At 37.0% G+C, this 17175-nt stretch overlaps 1 protein-coding gene across 1 annotated transcript in view; it reads right to left on the minus strand.

Moving 5' to 3' along the window:
* Positions 1-3754, minus strand: part of LOC143386040 (poly [ADP-ribose] polymerase tankyrase-2-like) — a 33589-nt gene extending 29835 nt beyond the window's left edge. Inside the window, exons 1-3 of the mRNA XM_076841403.2 lie at positions 3749-3754; positions 3065-3156; positions 2898-2976 (exon numbers count right to left, since the gene is read on the minus strand). Coding sequence (XP_076697518.1) covers positions 2898-2976; positions 3065-3156; positions 3749-3754 — 177 coding nt within the window. The remainder of the gene's footprint in view (positions 1-2897; positions 2977-3064; positions 3157-3748) is intronic.
* Between the last annotated feature and the right edge of the window lie 13421 nt (positions 3755-17175).

The raw sequence follows: 17175 nt of genomic DNA on the forward strand, positions 1-17175 counted from the left end.
CCACATCTCCAATCCTTTTTATTTTGAGACAGGGTCTCATTAAATTACTTAGGGCCTTGATAAACTGCTGAGGCTGATTTTGAACTGTGATCCTCTTGCCTCGGCCTCCTGAGTCGCTGGGATTACAGGTGTGTGCCACTGCACCTAGCTCAGTTCTTCTTTTATGAAATCAAAGCAAGTATTTTTTGCTTAAATCTAGAACAAAAATATACCAACTTATGAAGGCTGGCTGACATCAGAAGAAAAACCCAATTTTAGGCTAAAATGTTGAGTGACAGTTGAATTTATTAACAAATTATTTATAGGTGCACTGTATTTAAAGTTAGATATTGCTTAAGAAAGCTGAATCTCTATTTATGGATCTTGGAGTTCTAGAAATGTAGAGGTTAACCCCAAGATGGACAACAGTGAGGAGCAAAGCTAGAGTTAAATTAGTATTAAAAATATTTACTTCTATTGGCTTAATCCTCTACCCAATTTATCATGTAAAATATAATCTGTATAGATAAACACATGGTATATCCACACAATGTATTATTTCTTAGCAATACAATGGAACAACTATTGACAGGAAGATGAAATCTCTAAAACATTACACTGGGTGGAAAAAGCCTTACACAAAAAAATACATATTGTGTGATTCCATGTATATGAAGGCCTAGAGCAGCCAAATCTAATCTGTCAGAAAAAGTAAAAATGGATGATACTGTTAGAGGTGGAGATGGCCTAGGATGGAGCATTATCTTTGCCAGAGGATGTTTATTATCTTGACAAGAGTTTTGGTTACACAGATGTATGCATTAATCAAAATTCAGCAAATGCATGTTTAAAATTTATAAGTTTTTGCTGAATGTAAATTTTGTATCTTAAGAAAAATTATAAACAAATGCTGAACTCTAGTTGATGAATATGTGGATTTAGAGATGTGTATACTAATATACAAATCACTTTGACATGTATTCAAAATAAGATATATTAAAGGACGTATAATAAAACAATATAGTAAAACATTAGTGACAGACACTAGATGATGGATATACAATTACTTATAATTACTTATATATATCTTTGAAATTTTTCACAAGAAAAAAATAAGACTATAAGACTCCCCCTATCTCATTTCTACCTTCATATTCCCACCATGCAAACAATTCTTTGAAATACAACTGAGAAATTAAGTTACTTAGTAATCAATTCTGTGTCCATCGGTGTTTTGAGATACTGGCCAATTCATATTCATGGAATCAGAATATTTTAAGAGGAATATAACACCAACTTCTCAATGAACATGAAACTATAAATAACCAGTTTTAATATTTATAGAATCTGAAAAATCTATTTTAAAATGCTCAGGGCAATTATTTATTAACATTTCCAAACTCAATGAAAAGTGAAAAACATCCACTATCCAAAATTTTATTTGAGTACTACTTTGTATTAGGATTAGGATGACCAACTTGTCCTGATTTGCCTGGGATTTTCTCACTTTTAGTACTGAAAGTTTTGTTTCTGGAAATCCCTAAGTCCTGAATAAAACTGGGTGGTTGGTCACCCTAGTCAAGATTGTTTCACTGAGTTTCAGAACTTAAAAAGAAATATACCACATGTATGAAAAACGGCAATCAATGAAAAGTTACAGAACAGAGACAAATGAGGTATGCCAAGCAGTCAAGCGGAAATAAACTTTTATTCAATAATTTACAATAGAAAAGATCAAGATTATACATTATCGAGAATTCCCCCAAATCAAAGAGATTAGGACACTGAGAGACAACATGAAAAGAAAGTGGGAAATTCTAAGTTGTTCCTTGAGTGAAGGAAGGACAGATAAGAAGACTAGTCTGTAAAACACATTAGGAAAGGGCTATAGGGCCACCCAAGCAAAAAGGGGTATGTTTCTTTCTTCTCCTTTCATTCAAAGCAGCTCCATCCTTTCTGTTAGTAAATATCTATTAAAGATTTTGTTTGAAGAAGGAAAGCATCTATGGCTAAAAGTTGAAAAATTGCTGAATTAGGTGACCATCTCTGTCATCTCTTCCAATATGAGATGTGTATCTTTTACGAAGTAGAATTTTTTGAATTTTCTAGATAAGAAATAATGATTTCTAGCCTTGATAGAAGAACAAATATTCAATGTTTAAAATGATTTGTGTACAAGTGCTAACTAAAGAATAGTAATTTATCACCATGGGTAAGTATAATGCTTTTATCCAAATTACTTAGTTTCCTCCTATAAAAAGTCTTTGACTTAGTTACATAAATAAAAGAAGGTGGAAAGACCATCACTGGAGTTAAAGAGCAGGAGTTAGCTTTGTGAAAAAGGAACAAAAGATTCGGTAAGAAAAGACGACTGTTCAGAATCAGTATTACTTTAGCTGGGGATATTCTGGAGAGTGTACTGTTAGATAAAGACCTTAAAGATAACTGTGATAAAACTGTAATAATGGGGTGTGGACAAAAGGAATGGAGAAAGAAGGTCATAAATAAATATGTGAATAAATACATAAACTTTCTGTCGAAAAAAACTGGATACAGAAAAAATTACCTGAGGGACTTTACTATTATTATTTTTTTAGGGAGGCATTGGGGATTGAACCCAGAACCTTGCCCATGCTAGGCAAGAACTCTACTATGGAACTATATCCCCAGCCCTTTTAAAAATTTTATTTTGAGAGAGGGTCTCGTTAAGTTTCTCAGGCTGGTCTCAAACTTGCAATCCTACCTCAGCCTACCAAATAGGTGGGATTACAGGCATGTGCCACTGTGCCCAACTGCAGGACTATTTAGGTGTAGATTAAAAAACAAAACAGTTAATTTGTTAATAGGGAGTAGGCATTTCATCTGTTGAACAGAATATAAACTGTTGGGTGACCAAGATTACCAAAAAGGAAGTATACCTTTGCTTCATGTTTCACCACTACTTCGACAACATCATTATGAGCTTTTTCAGATGCCACGTGCAGAGGAGTCAAGAATCTTAAAAGACAAAAAGTCAGCCAAACAATGAGTATATCTTCCAAAGAGTAAAATGTCAATAATATTTAATTATTTAAAGTATACTTACTCTTTAGTCTTTTCATTGATGTTTGCTCCTTTTCTTAGCAACAGTTCACATATTTGCTTTCTTTTGGGATATGGAGATGCAGCAGCACAATGCTAAATAATTCAAATTGCAGCATTAATCAAGGACTATATATAACTGATTTTTATTTAAGAACACTTGTGTTTCCAATCAAGAATAATCAAATTATTTAACTTGTTTTACTTCTGACCAACTTTATTCTCCAAAGAATTTGTAGTGGATAGTAACAACAATTACCAAATTATGACAAGGTCTGAAACCCTATGTACTAAATGCTGCCTGTTATTAAATATTCTGTTCAAAATTTTTCATCTCTTTGAAAAAGCCACTATGGATGTGAAGAAACACAATGTGACCGATACCTATTCTGAAGGTGTTTATGTTATTGTTTAAAAGGTTAAGAAAATAACCTAAAGGTCGGGGATTCTTTACAATGAAGAAAGAATACTCTTCCACTTTGAATTCTGCTTGGTTAATAGCTAATAAGGTGTTTCTCTCAACTAGCTGCTGTAGCAGAACAAGAAGCTTGGATTACCTGTTTGATACAATCGGTTTTAGAACTCCATTTGGAGTTCGAAGGTGCAGCATCTGTATCTATGATATATTAAGGAAGAAAGGAGGCAGAAGGTAGGGATTTACCAGTCAGAAATCTAGTAAGTATCTTACGGTCATGGCCTATATGTTTGCAACCTCAACCTACAGGATAATATTCATGGACAACAAGTATTCAATAATGTCTGAATGATGAATGATTAAATAAATGTATATAATATTAAAACTGAAATCTGAAACTCCCTAGAATAAAAGTTCTGGTTAATTTATAAGCAAAGCTGCTCTACACAACTGAACACACAGTACACATGAAATTTGTTCTCTGATTGTAATCTGTTAATCATAAGTCAGATCTTCATGATGGCTAAAGATTCATTCTTTGATACTGTTGTGTTCACTAAAATCACTCCTTTGCCCTTAAGAAAATAAAACCCAACTTGTGAACATAGCTCTTTTGGCACCTTAAGGATAATAACTCCCAGAAGATCTTTCAGAAGAGCACAAAAAATGGAAATAGTTTATTTCCAAGAATACTTTATCACATCCACCTCAAAATACACCTCTACTCCTCTGCACCATCCTGGCGCAGGGCCTGCAATCTCTGGAAACGAAGAAGAAACTGTTTCTGTACCTCAACTACCCATTGACCCTTAACTTCTAGTTGTTTGAAGGTTAACAAGTTGTTTAATAGCATGGTATCTGGGGGGAAACAATGTTTAGTACAATGGCTCCTCCTTATTCATGCTTTTGCTTTCCATTGTTTCAGGTCAGCCTCAGTCTGAAAATATTACATGGAAAATTACATAAACCATTTGATTTTTTGAGACAGGGTCTTACTAAATTGTTTAGGGCCTTGTTAACTTGTTAAGGCTGCCCTTGAACTTGTGATCCTCCTGTCACAGCTCTTCCAAGTTGTTGGGATTACAAGTATGTGCCACTGTACTCATTTTCATTAGTTTTAGAAGCAGTTTTCAGAAGTGTGATGACGTTTTGCATCATTATGCTCAAGATGAGAGCCATTCCTTTTTCTAGTGAATGTAAACAACTGCCTATGTCACTTGTTCATTATCACTTAGGAGCCATTTTGGTTATCATCAGATCAAGTGTTGAGGTATCACAGTGTTTGTGTTCAAATAACCCTTAATTTACTTAATAATGGCTTCCAGTGCAAGAATAATGATACCAGCAATTTTGATATGTTCAAGAGAAGTTGTTAAAGTGCTTCTTTTATTGAAACATCTTAATATAAAGAAAAGAAAAATAATTGCATTCTGAGGTTTCTAATGGCTACAGTGAAGTTATTGATGTTAATCTCTTACTCTGCCTAAATTATAAATTAAACTGTACCATATGGGGTAAAAATGGGAGCTCATATCCCACTTGAATCAAAGTGTGAAATATGATATATCAAGAACTATGTAATGTTTTGAACAACCTACAATAAAAATTAATTTAAAAAAAAGAGAAAAAAAAAGTGGGGCTTAGCAATATGTATTATGGTTTTTATATGAAGTGTCCCCCCAAAGACTCATGTATTGAAGATTTGGTCCCAAGAGTAGCAATGACTTTGGGGAAGTGACTGAATCATGAGGGCTCTGACCTCATAAGTAGATTAATCCAGTAAAAGCTGAATGGACTGCTGGGAAGTGGTGAAAACTGCAGGAGGTAGGGCATGGCTGGAGGAAGTACATCACTGGGAGTGTGTCCTAGAAAGGCACCTATTATCCTCAGTTCCGCACTCCATTCCTGGCTACCATGAATTGAGTAGCTTTCCTCTTACAGACTCTTTTGCTATGATGTTCTGACTCATCTCAGGTCCACAGCAATGGGGTTGGCTGACCACTGACTGAAACCTCTGAAGCTATGAGCCAAAATTAATATTTCCTCCCCTAAGTTGTTGTCCTCAAGCATTTGCCACAGTTATGAAAAGCTACTAATATAGACAGTAAATAAAGCACCACCTCAAAAGGGATTAATGTTGGTCTCCTGAATGAGTTCTCATGAGAGCAAGTTGTTACCAAGTAGGACCACTCCACATGCTTGGCCCCTTATGCAAATAATTTGTTCCCTTTCTGCTCCTCTGCTATGTCGCAAAGCAGACAGGAGGTTCTCACTAGGATACTGACACTATGCTCTAGGACTTCCTGAACTATAAGTTAAATAAACTCATTTGTTTACAAAGTACCCCCTGAGAATTTTGTTACAGTGGCACAAAATAGGCTGACACCCTGCTTCACCCTGATAATACCTACGTATTTTATATAAGAGTTTACCCATGTATCGTATCTTGTAGGAACTCTTTTATGACTGATTTGAATTAGGGAACATACTCTTCTTTACACTGTCTTTACAATATATCAGTGCAACTAGTATACACCATATAAAAGTTACCTGTTTCCAAAGAACCTCAAATTTTTCATTAAAAACAAACAAAAACTTTATCCTTGGTGCACAATTCCTGGTAGATAAAATACTCAACATGTTATAGTTAGAATCCCTTTTTAGCAAAATAGTAACAAACTGTGGAAAGGAATGTTAGGTGCCATGTAATTAATGAATTAATTATTGATTACAAACTAAATATTTTATCTTTTCAATTTCACATCTTTCTCTTCTGGTGATTTCTTCTATAATATACTATGTTTTCAAACTGCTGATCTCTAAGATTGGAGAGAAAAAAACAAGACAAAGAGAAGAGAATTAAAATTAAAGAGAATTAGAACATAATTAAAGACATTAAAATGGAAGATAAAAATTTTACATGCTTAATATCTAGTTTCATCACCATTTCCCTTAGCACTCTGAGGTGAATTGCACCCTGAGTCTCTGAAAATAAGGATTCAAAACTTGCCTCTCACAACAAGGGGATGAATGTATTCACTAATGTTCTGAAAGTTCTTCAAGAATGAAGAAGTGCACACAAATCTTTACTGGTACTAGATATGCTCTATATAATAAACCTTAGATATGAAACTTAAGCAATAAATTGAATAATGTAGCTCATAAGTAGAAAAGCAGGTACCATGTACACTTTTGACACCTCCATTAATCCATAAAATCAACAACTTCCAAACACTCATTCCAGATTTAACTATCAATAATATGAAATTTAAATCACATTTTTTGCATTCCAATGTGATTACAGACTCAATGTAGGGCTCTGTGACACATATTTTAAGGCACTTTTCATTGAGGAGTTTGTGTGTGTGTGTGTGGGGGGGTGTGTGTTAGATACATTAAAAAGACCATGTTCTGATGTATTTTCCAGTGGAGGAAAAAGATGACAGCACTAAGAAAACTCTTATATTTCATTTTAGGAGGTTTGAAATGCTGTTTTTTGCCATTATGCATCAGCTGCAGGGTAAAACTTAGGCTATTGTAATGGTAGTGATTTCCAATGTCACTTCTTCAGCTAGGATGAGAGTCCTAGAAGAGTTACTTTTCACTTCTCTGAAACAGGAAAGTCTTTATAAGTGATAATATGCCTACTTTATGGTAATTTCTTATTTACTACCTGTCTTCTCCTACATATGGGAGCTTCACAAAACCAGGAACTGAATCTTCCTTCTTGTGAGGTATCTGGCACACAGCTGATGTTTAGTAAACAATCTACACAAAGTGTGTGGGGGGAGCATAAGAGGGAAGAAAACATGGACATTCATGATATTAATACCACTTAAAGAAGAGCTTTGAGGGGCTGGGGATGTGGCTCAAGCGGTAGCGTGCTCTCCTGGCATGTGCGGGGCACATAAAAATAAAATAAAGATGTTGTGTCCACCAAAAACTAAAAAATAAATATTAAAAAAAGAAGAGCTATGGCTCTAGAGAGGGAGAGACTGTTGGAAGGTCTAGAAAGCTAAGGACAAGGTTTTGAGATTGAACAGAAGGGTCCAATTTGCTACACTACCAAATCCATAGATGACCCAACTATGTAAATATAGTATCACTAATACTTAAAACTTGTGATTTGAGGGAAAGTGAGGACAGATCACAGTTGTAATTGTGTATGACTTATAAAGTCAGGTAAACTGAACTCTCTGGAATTTGGAGCCTCACTTCTTTGTGGGTGTTGATAGAAGCCTGAGTAGTGCTTTTGCACTTAGTCATTTTGCTATCATTTATGGAACCCTTATTCTTTCTCAAGGTGTGCTAGGCATTTTATCTGATTGATTTGTTTCTCACAACTGTAGAAAACGTCTTTATACTCATTTTACAGAATGAGGAAACTGAAGCTCAAATTCCACACAGATGTTAAGAGGTAGAAAATTTAAATCCACTTAGGTTTTAAGTGATCCTTTCTCTGCGCAATAGTATATCACTGCAGAGGCTGCTTTTTTGGATTTTTGCATGTGATCTGTGTATGTCATTTAATTTTTATGAGCATCAGGTTTCTTGTCTGTCAGGCAGAGCAGTGAGGAGTTAATCTTTCAGGTCTGTTTTCCTCTAGAATTCTAAAAGTGGAAGAATGGAAGCAGGAAAGACACTCCCTGCTGCAGTGGAGCTGTCCCTGGTACTGAAAAGGCTGGTTCCCAATAAACCAATAATAAGCTTATCAAAGGAAGAAGCACAAGAGGCTAGAAGCACCTCTGTTAATAAAGATCTTTCTGCTATTCTCTGGGTATCTGAAGTAATTAAGCATACCGTCTCTTACTGCTGAGTGTATGGATTATACCATGAACCAACCTACTGCAAATTAAAGATGCAAGTAGACTTGCACAACCCCTGCCCCCAACACACCCCTGAAAAAAACCCATGTATTTTAGCCAAATAAGTTGAAGTAACATTTGTATCCACTTTTTATTCTTATGCCTAAAATTACAGATTATTCTTCTGTGCAAGAGATGTTTTTGAGCCTGATTTTCCAACCTTAGCCACCCTAAGAACCAAGTGAGATTAATTTAGTGAACTCTCTAAGAAAACAAATAAGTTCCTTTGTTTAAGCACATTTTTTTGCTTCTTTCATTGAATCATAGGAATACATGATCTTATGTTTGTATCAAGCGACAGAATAAATCATAATAAAAGCAATAGTTTCATGTTATAGTGGATACAGAGCATGAGAAAACATACAAGATAAGCATTCTTTCATACTTTTTTCTGCCAATCATGGCTAGTTACTGAAGTTTGTATTATCTTTTATTATCATTTTCAACATAACTTCTGATGTATAATTTAACTTGCAAAATAACATTAATAATAAACCTTAGGTATTTGGGGATATTTTTACTACACCATGACCTTTGCAAGGTGTCTTTTTAAATGACAATGGTAAAGGCATATGATTTTTCAAACAGTGAAGTACACTTCCCACTGAAAATTTATTATAAGCTAGAACTATATTAATAAGTATATATTGAACAAAGTGAAAGTTCTAAAAGCAAGAACTGATAAAGGTATGAGGTGAACACTGCTCCTGCTGGTTGATTCCCTCTTTTTATGTACTTGAGTGGTGGGCACACATGCATATAAATATATTTATTACATAAATACAGCTTTGCACTTTCAAATACACATGAATACACTCCCAAATATACTGATACATATATAAGTAAATATACATGGCTAAATCTAAGCTATTTCCATATGAGAGCAGATATGACCTTGTTTTCCTGACTCCAAAATATGTTCCTGAGCAACTGAAAGAGTGGAATGAGTCTCCAAGGAGGACAGTTTAAAGAAACCTTGAGACAAAAAATAAAAAGGTGAATTCCTAAGTCAAATCAAGGAAAGGAAGCTCAAAGCACTAAGATAGGGACATTTTCTCCAATTTGTGGGCAAAAAGTCTATAGAAATGTGAGATCTGAGGGGAACAGAGGACCATTTGAGCTTCTAGAGGGTTTTCAGCTTTGGGAATATGGGAAGCAGACCCCTGGGCAGGTGCAGCATCACTCCAGGAGACTGTGCAGAAACAAAGAAGGAATTGGAGAGTGCCCAGCACTCCAGGTAGATATACAGACTTGGCCAAGCAGCAACAGCAAGCAACTGATGCAGACTGAGTAAATTCCACAGGGGACAGCAAGGACCTTGAGAATGCATAAGTACAGATGTGTTCTGGGAAAGCAATCTCAACCTCTATAATAGCTAATTTTATGTCAGCTTGACTGACTACAGGGTACCCAAATACTGGCCTGAATATTATTCTGATGATGTCTGTGTGAGGGTGTTAGACTGAGTAAAGCAGATTGCCTTTCCCAGTGTGAGTGGGCCTCATCTAATCTGTTAAAAGTCTAAATACAACAAAAGACTGAGAAAAGGAGAACTGTTTTTGAGTTGAGACATCAGTTTTCTACTGCCTTCAGGATTGGATTTGGACTAGAACTCATGCCACAGGCTTACTTGTGTCTCCAACTAGCCAACTTCAGGCCTTAGGACTTTTCAGCCTCTATACCCACAGGGCCTATTCTTCAAATAAACCTCTCTCTTTTTTCCTCCCTCCTTCCTTCTACTCCTGTTATTCTCCTCTTTCTCCCTTTGTATCTATGTCAGTGTGTATACATATCTTTTATAAGTTGTTTCCCTGAGGAATTCTGAATCAGTTATGACATATTTTATTACATTATTTTCTATACTTTTGTAAATTTTGTTAATTATGCTAATAATGCAGGAATATATGCTTCTTTAGAAAGCATCTAAAAATTAGAGACAGATACAATCCCATCTGTTATCACTCTGAAACCTACTTCCCTTCCTTTCTCCAGCAATAACTAAGATTCATTCCTGCTATGTTAAGTGATATTTTTCCAGTAGAAAAATTATTGACTGAAATCAATGAGAATACAAATTCTCTCCCTCCATCTCCCTCTTTAAAGAGAATCACTGGAAATGTCAAGAACTTAATACAAAACAGGGCAAAAAAGAGCTTCAGGTGAGATGCTGGAAATACCTCAGTAAGCCTAGATTAATTCATGCAGGTTTTTTTAATAGAAGGAAAATACAGTGAAAAATTTGGCTTAAATGACCAATTGATACACTATTTTGAAGTGAAGGAAGGAAGGAAAATAGAACAGAAGGAAGGGAGAGAGAAACTCACATTCCTGAGGTTTCCTCCATGTGAGGCAAATCTCTGCTGATAATGATTAATTACTTTTTTTCTAAATGCAGTTTTATTGGTCCATATTGATAATTTAAGGCATTTAAGGAAAAAAGGGATGAACTGTCTGCCATGTGTGTCTCATTAACAGTTTATTAGGAGATGGATGTTTGAAAAAAAATCTAAAACATTTTAAAAACCCTTGTCTAAAAAGTTTCACAGAGCAGAATTCATTCCTAAGGCACAGACATACTCAAGGCCTTTCTGCATGTGTTAATTCCTTCTTCACATGTTGTAGTGTAGCCATGTGGTTATCATTTCATCAGATGCACTGGTGCTCTGATTGTTCTGAAATAGTAATCTGGTAATGAAAGAACAAGTGAAGCTTCCAAAATTGCCAGTTGTACTTGAAAGGGCCACCATGCCCAGTGAGATTATTTCTGGCTTCTTGTCAAGGGCAATGTCCTTGGGACCAGGAATTTTAGGGCTTTTTACCCAGTCATATGGCATATGACAAAATCAATGACTTCACAATTCTATGAAATATCAAGCAGAGAGAAATTCCTTCACATATATGGGAGATAAGTCAAAGATGAATTACCTGAATACCAGTGGCAGATAAATCCCTAGTTAAACAGAGTGTCTTCTGCTTTTACAGCCAGTATCTGCAGAGAAACTTGTAGGTCACACTTGGATAATCAAGTCATAATTTGTTATGGGGTTTCCTTCCTGCAAGAGAATTCTCTAGAGGCTCTAAAGAAGAGACCATTTGTATTAGTCAGCTTCATATTGGTATAATGAAATATCTGAGGCAAGTAACTTGTAAAATGAAAAGGTTTATATTGTGTTTTGAAGGGTCTAATCCAAGATCAGAAGCCTCCATTGCCTTGGGCCTCTGGGAAGGGTGGCACATCATAGCAGGAATGCCTGATGGAGCTAACCACTTACATCATGATCCAGGAAAACAGAAAGACTTAGAGAGTGTAGTCCCACAATCCCCCCTTGAGAGCATATGCCAAATGCCCTAAGGACCTCCTATATGGCCCCACATCCCAAAGATTCCACCACCTCCCAGTAATTCCATCTGAGGACAAAGACAGACACATTGAGGGGGTATACTTATCCAAACCACAGTACCACCCTTGCTCTCTCTGTTTCCAAACTGAGGCAAATATGGCTTATGACAAGTCTGAGCAGAGAATTTCTTAAACACTATCTGGAAGCCAGATTATTTTCCAACTCATATAATTTTCAAAGTATTCATTAGAATATATAATTATTTGGGGATTATGATAACCACACACCTGGACAGGAGAAATAGTGTCAAATCCTGTGTCTCAATTCCAGAACATTACAAAGGATTTGATGAGATGAAGAACCCTCCTCTTGAATAAATCTACATAGCTGGAGAGAGGATCCCTTAATGGTTGAACCATTTCCTAAACATTAATTCCAGGTTGAAAATCAGGCCCATCTATTTAATGATTGAAGAACCATGGAGCAAGAGAGACAGCAACAAAATAGTCCCTGTCCTGGGGGGGAATGATAATCATGTGCATAAACAGACACAGAAAACTTGATCCCCTTGCTATCACATGTGCATCACTCAGGGCTCGGGTGGTGCACAGCAGATGCTCAGAGAGCAATGGAGGAAGGACAGACAAAGGCAGATGGTGTATGCATGTGTGTGTATGAAGTAGGGGCCAAGAAAGGTTTAAGGAAGGATTCATACAGATAAAGTCTGAGTGGTATTTTGAGCATACTGGCTTTAGAGGCAAGCAAGTCTGTTTCAAATTTTGACTGCTACTCATTAGCTATGTGGTAGTGAACAAATTCCTGAATTTTTTAATACAATTTTTTTACAGTTTTATTCGTGCATTTTAATTATACAGAATGATGGGTTTCTTGGTGGCATGCAAATACCATACCTTCACCATATGCAGCCTCCCTGGAAGGGTGGCACATCATAGCAGGAATGCCTGATGGAGCTAACCACTTACAACATGATCCATCCTCTCCCTGCTCCCAATGACCCACTTTTTAAAAATATCTTTTTTTTTTCATTGTTAGTGGATCTTAATTTTTATTTCTTTATATACAGTGCTGAAAATCAAATGCAGTGCTTCACACATGCTAGGCAAGTGCTGTACCACTGAGCTACAATCCCAGCCCCACTGCCTCACTTTTTTTTTTTTTTTTTTTTTGGTACCAGGGATTGAAATCAGAAACACTTAGCTGCTGAGCCATATCCCCAGGCCTTGCCTTTTTATTTATTTATTTATTTTGAGACAGGATCTCACTAAGTTGCTTAGGGTCTTGCTACTTTTTTCTTTTCTAATAGTCTCCTGGTTACTTTCATGTAATTGTTTCTCCCACTAGATTACACATATGTGGGAAAACATGTGACACTTGTATTTCTGAGTCTGGCTTATCTTGTTTAACATTATGATCTCCAGTTCCATCCATTTTCCTGAAAATTACATGATAAATTCTAGAATATTTCTAAGCCTCAGTTTTCTTATCTTTAAAATGGGATTGATAATATCTACCTTGAAGAATTCCTCTAAGAAATGAGATAATAGCGGTGGTGTATGCCTGTAATCCCAGTGGCTTGGGAGGCTGAGGTAGGAGGATTCCAAGTTCAAAGCCATCCTCAGCAACTTAGTGAGGCCCTAAGCAACTTAACGAGAACCTGTCTCAGAATAAAAAATAAAAAGGGCTGGGGATGAGGATAGGGTTCAGTGGTTAAGTGCCCCTGGTTCAATCTCTTGTACCAAAAAAAGAAAAAAGAAAGAAAAAAAAAAGGAAGAAACAACAAATGTTAAACCCTTAACATGTGTGTGCCTGGTACACTGGGTAAATAGAGATGATTATTATTTGAAAGAGAGGTGAGCTTAGGCAACTACAAATAACTTAATAAGGGTGGAATGGGCCACATGTGTACGATTCAAGGGAGAAGAAGCTGGAAGGGCAGGATCACCTTTTAAAGGGCCTTTCAGATTAGGGTTTAAACTCTGGTAAATCCCAAGAGAGCCAGTAAAGAGCTTAAGTAGGATAGAAGAGAAGGGTGGAGAAGGGAGGAAGGGAAGAAGTCTACTTTTCTCAGTATATATTGACGTATATATACAAGGTCAACATACCTACTTGCTGTAGAGTCCTTGCGTGATTGAAAGAGAGACCACAAGTTCAGAAATCCTTACTTTCTAAACCATTGACAGTGGAATGAGATCTTGCATACTTTAATTAACTTTATATATATTTAGGTCTTAACAAAAAGAGGCACTTTCTTGTACTATGTTTAGATGCTTAGTTTAAGCACACAGGAAGCAGGCCTGGAGTTAGGCACACAGTAGGCTCTAATTGGGCTCTTTTACTCACTCCCATTTTCCCACTTGCTACCAAAAAGATATATGAACACATTTATGTACTATTTTCAAGTTTTCTGTCATTTTCTGAGGTGAATAAAGAAGATCTGAGAACACAAGTACTGATTCTAAGTTGGAAGGGAATTTGCCAAAATAGGAATTCTCTACCTATCAGCCCTTGAATCCTGGAAGAGTTCAGTTTTTCCATCTGTCAAGTCAGGTGATATCACCTATCCTCATTAGGGTTGTTGTGACTAGTGATAGAACTGCTCGGATTGCCTGACCCCATAGACAGCATTAAATAAATGGTAACTAAGCAGGCTGCTGCTTCTCTTGAACTGGATTGTGATGATAAAAGAGATCCTAACACCTATCAAAGAGGACTCAGAAATGGGAACTCCAGAAAAAACAAGTAGCCCCTAAACACATCCCTCTGTCTGTCTCTTAAAAAAAACAAAATCAAACAAAACAACAATAAAAACCCAACTTCATTCAGGGTCTGTTCTGCACAATTTGAAAACAGGCAAATTTCATTTTTTGCTTTCACTATCCTTAGCCTTGAAAATATTAAGGTTAAACATACATAGCATAACACTTATCATTTAAACATTTAAGTTTACAGTTGAGTGTGTTAAGTACATTCACACTGATGTACATCCAACATCCAAAATTCTTCATCACACCCAAGAGAAATTCTGTCTCTCTTTCCTCTCCTGTGGAACCAATGGTCCTGGCATTTTCACCCTTACTCAACACATACCATCAGGAAAGAGGAGAGCTGAGAATCATTAACACATTGGTGCAAATATGCTTAATGTGTTATTTCTAAATGAGGGTGTCTGCATTTTAAAATTAGGACCAAAGGGAAAGCAATACAAGGATATCATGTGAATATTAAATTGTCTAGCTGAGGTCCCTGAGTGTGATGCCATGGAGGCCTAGGGACCTCCTAGAGCATCTCAGAGCTATGGAGATCTTTGCCCAAAAGCACAACTTTGCTCCTATCAGACTAGAACATCTTGATCCTATGTGCCAATTCCAAAATCATCTCATATTAACCCTTACACACATATAGGAAATATAAAAATTAATCATACATTCATATCAAACTACTACCATTTAGTTTTCCACTGGGAGGAAAAACTCTTATCCTAGAGAAGTCTTATTCAGTTCAAATTATGGTTCAAGACAAACTGCAGCACACATTTTCACAGCTTCTTGTTCATTTCTAATCCTCCTGCTGTGGATTTACTAACCTTTCTATTATATTTTTCTTATGACAGGCTGCTGCTCTGCCTTGCCACATCTGCCAATTCATTCTCCTCTTGTTAGTAGCTAACCAACCTGATTACATTATTACCTGAAATGCAATCATCCTACAGGGAAAGACATGCAACCTAGCAAGTATTTTTTTCTTCCTAAAATTCAAATACACTGTATTCTCAGAAGTTGTTAATAAACTACAAGAATTTTTTATTGCTCAATGGAATATCACCATTATCCAATGGTAATGTTACAGTTTCAGCCTGTCATATCCAGTGACCCAAACTGATGCTTTCTCTTTGCAGTGCCTTTCATATCCCTCTCCATTCCTCCTAATCTATCCAGTCTTGCTAGGGTTGGTACCAGGAAAATGATGGATAAACATCAAATCTGGAAGAATGTGGGAACTATAGCTAAGGTTAGTTACTGAGTGTTGGGGTGACAGACAAAAAGCTTGGGATGGAGCAGGGGGCTGGAGGAGGAGTAGAGAATGGTTATAGAGAGGGATGGATGCCAGAATGGTGGACCCAAATTCAGGAACTGATGTAAAAATGGGAGGGGAGGAACCTGAGACCAAAGTGCAAAATAGGAAGAGGGAAATTTAATCTTTCAAATAGCTTTCTGCTGACTGCTTTAAATACTTAAAGGTAAGATTTTTATAGCGTTTTAAAATATCTTCTTCAAGGGGCTATGGGTATAGCTCAGTGGTAGAGCATGTGTGAGTCCCTGGGTTCAATCTCCAGCACAAGAAAATATTTCAAATAAGTAACTAAACAAATAAAGTACATCTCTCTTAAACCAGTTGAAATCAGGTACTGAAGGTGGGATGGTGGCATTAAATTACAAAAACAAAACAAAACTTCCCTGGTGGTGATAAGAAAGTTGCCAGAATTAACCATTGTTTTAGACCTTCTCTACACATGCACATCAATCTACTACACTACTTCTAGATAAGTCTTCATGAGGCTGATGTTTTAGAACCCTTCAGTGGCTCTCCATTTCTTCTGAACTTGACCAGGTCCTTGACCCATTGTAGGTGACACTTCACAGCACTGTCTGGCCCGCCTTCTCAGTCTCAGCTCCTCAGGTTTGCTGGCATCTCTCTTATTGCTTTGCTGGATTTTCTGCCATGTCTTTGGACACAGTTGGGTATCACTTGGTTAACTTCTGCATTACAAAGGTCCTGCGAGGGCTGGGCCAGGTATAGGTGTTGGAAGGAAATGAGGCATCTGGGAGGCATGAGAGCAGACACAAATGAAAACCCTGTGCAGGGACTGAAGGTGGCCTGTAAAACAGGGGTAGGGCTATTCTGAGATTCTAGTGGATAGAAGACCATAGTCATGGGCTTGCGGTCTAGGGAATGGTGCCCTGGAAGGACTGATTGCCAAGGGTGGTGGAGCAATGAGAACAAGACATAACATCAATCTCTGCCTGCATCCTGCTCTATCCTGAATTTTCATACTAAGCACCCAGAAAACTACAATCCATGCCCCTTCTCCCAAGGCCATAGGATTTGCCCAGGCATATAGAAATGACTATGGCCCCATGACCAGTGAAGTTAGAACACTGCTTGGTTATTAGACCCTCAAGAACCAGATAGTTATATACTCAATCTCCAAAAGCTAGGCCATCTGTCCAGGCTCTGTAGAACACTGGAGCCTGGGCCTGTTTTCTGCTTTCCTGCAGTTTCACTTCTGCATTGTCTGGATGTCCTTAGATGGCTTACCTCTGTGCCTGTCCCTCCATTCCCTCTCCTCTGCTCTTCTGAGGCCAGAATTAGTTCCTGACAGGGCCCTTCTTGGCTCCTGTCACTAGCTTAGAGTTTGGTTCAATTAGCCATGGTCCCTCTAGTCCTAGGTGGACAAGATTTATATTTGGGAAAC

The sequence above is a fragment of the Callospermophilus lateralis genome, chromosome 12 (assembly GCF_048772815.1).
Source record: "Callospermophilus lateralis isolate mCalLat2 chromosome 12, mCalLat2.hap1, whole genome shotgun sequence".
Classification (NCBI taxonomy): Eukaryota; Metazoa; Chordata; class Mammalia; order Rodentia; family Sciuridae; genus Callospermophilus; species Callospermophilus lateralis.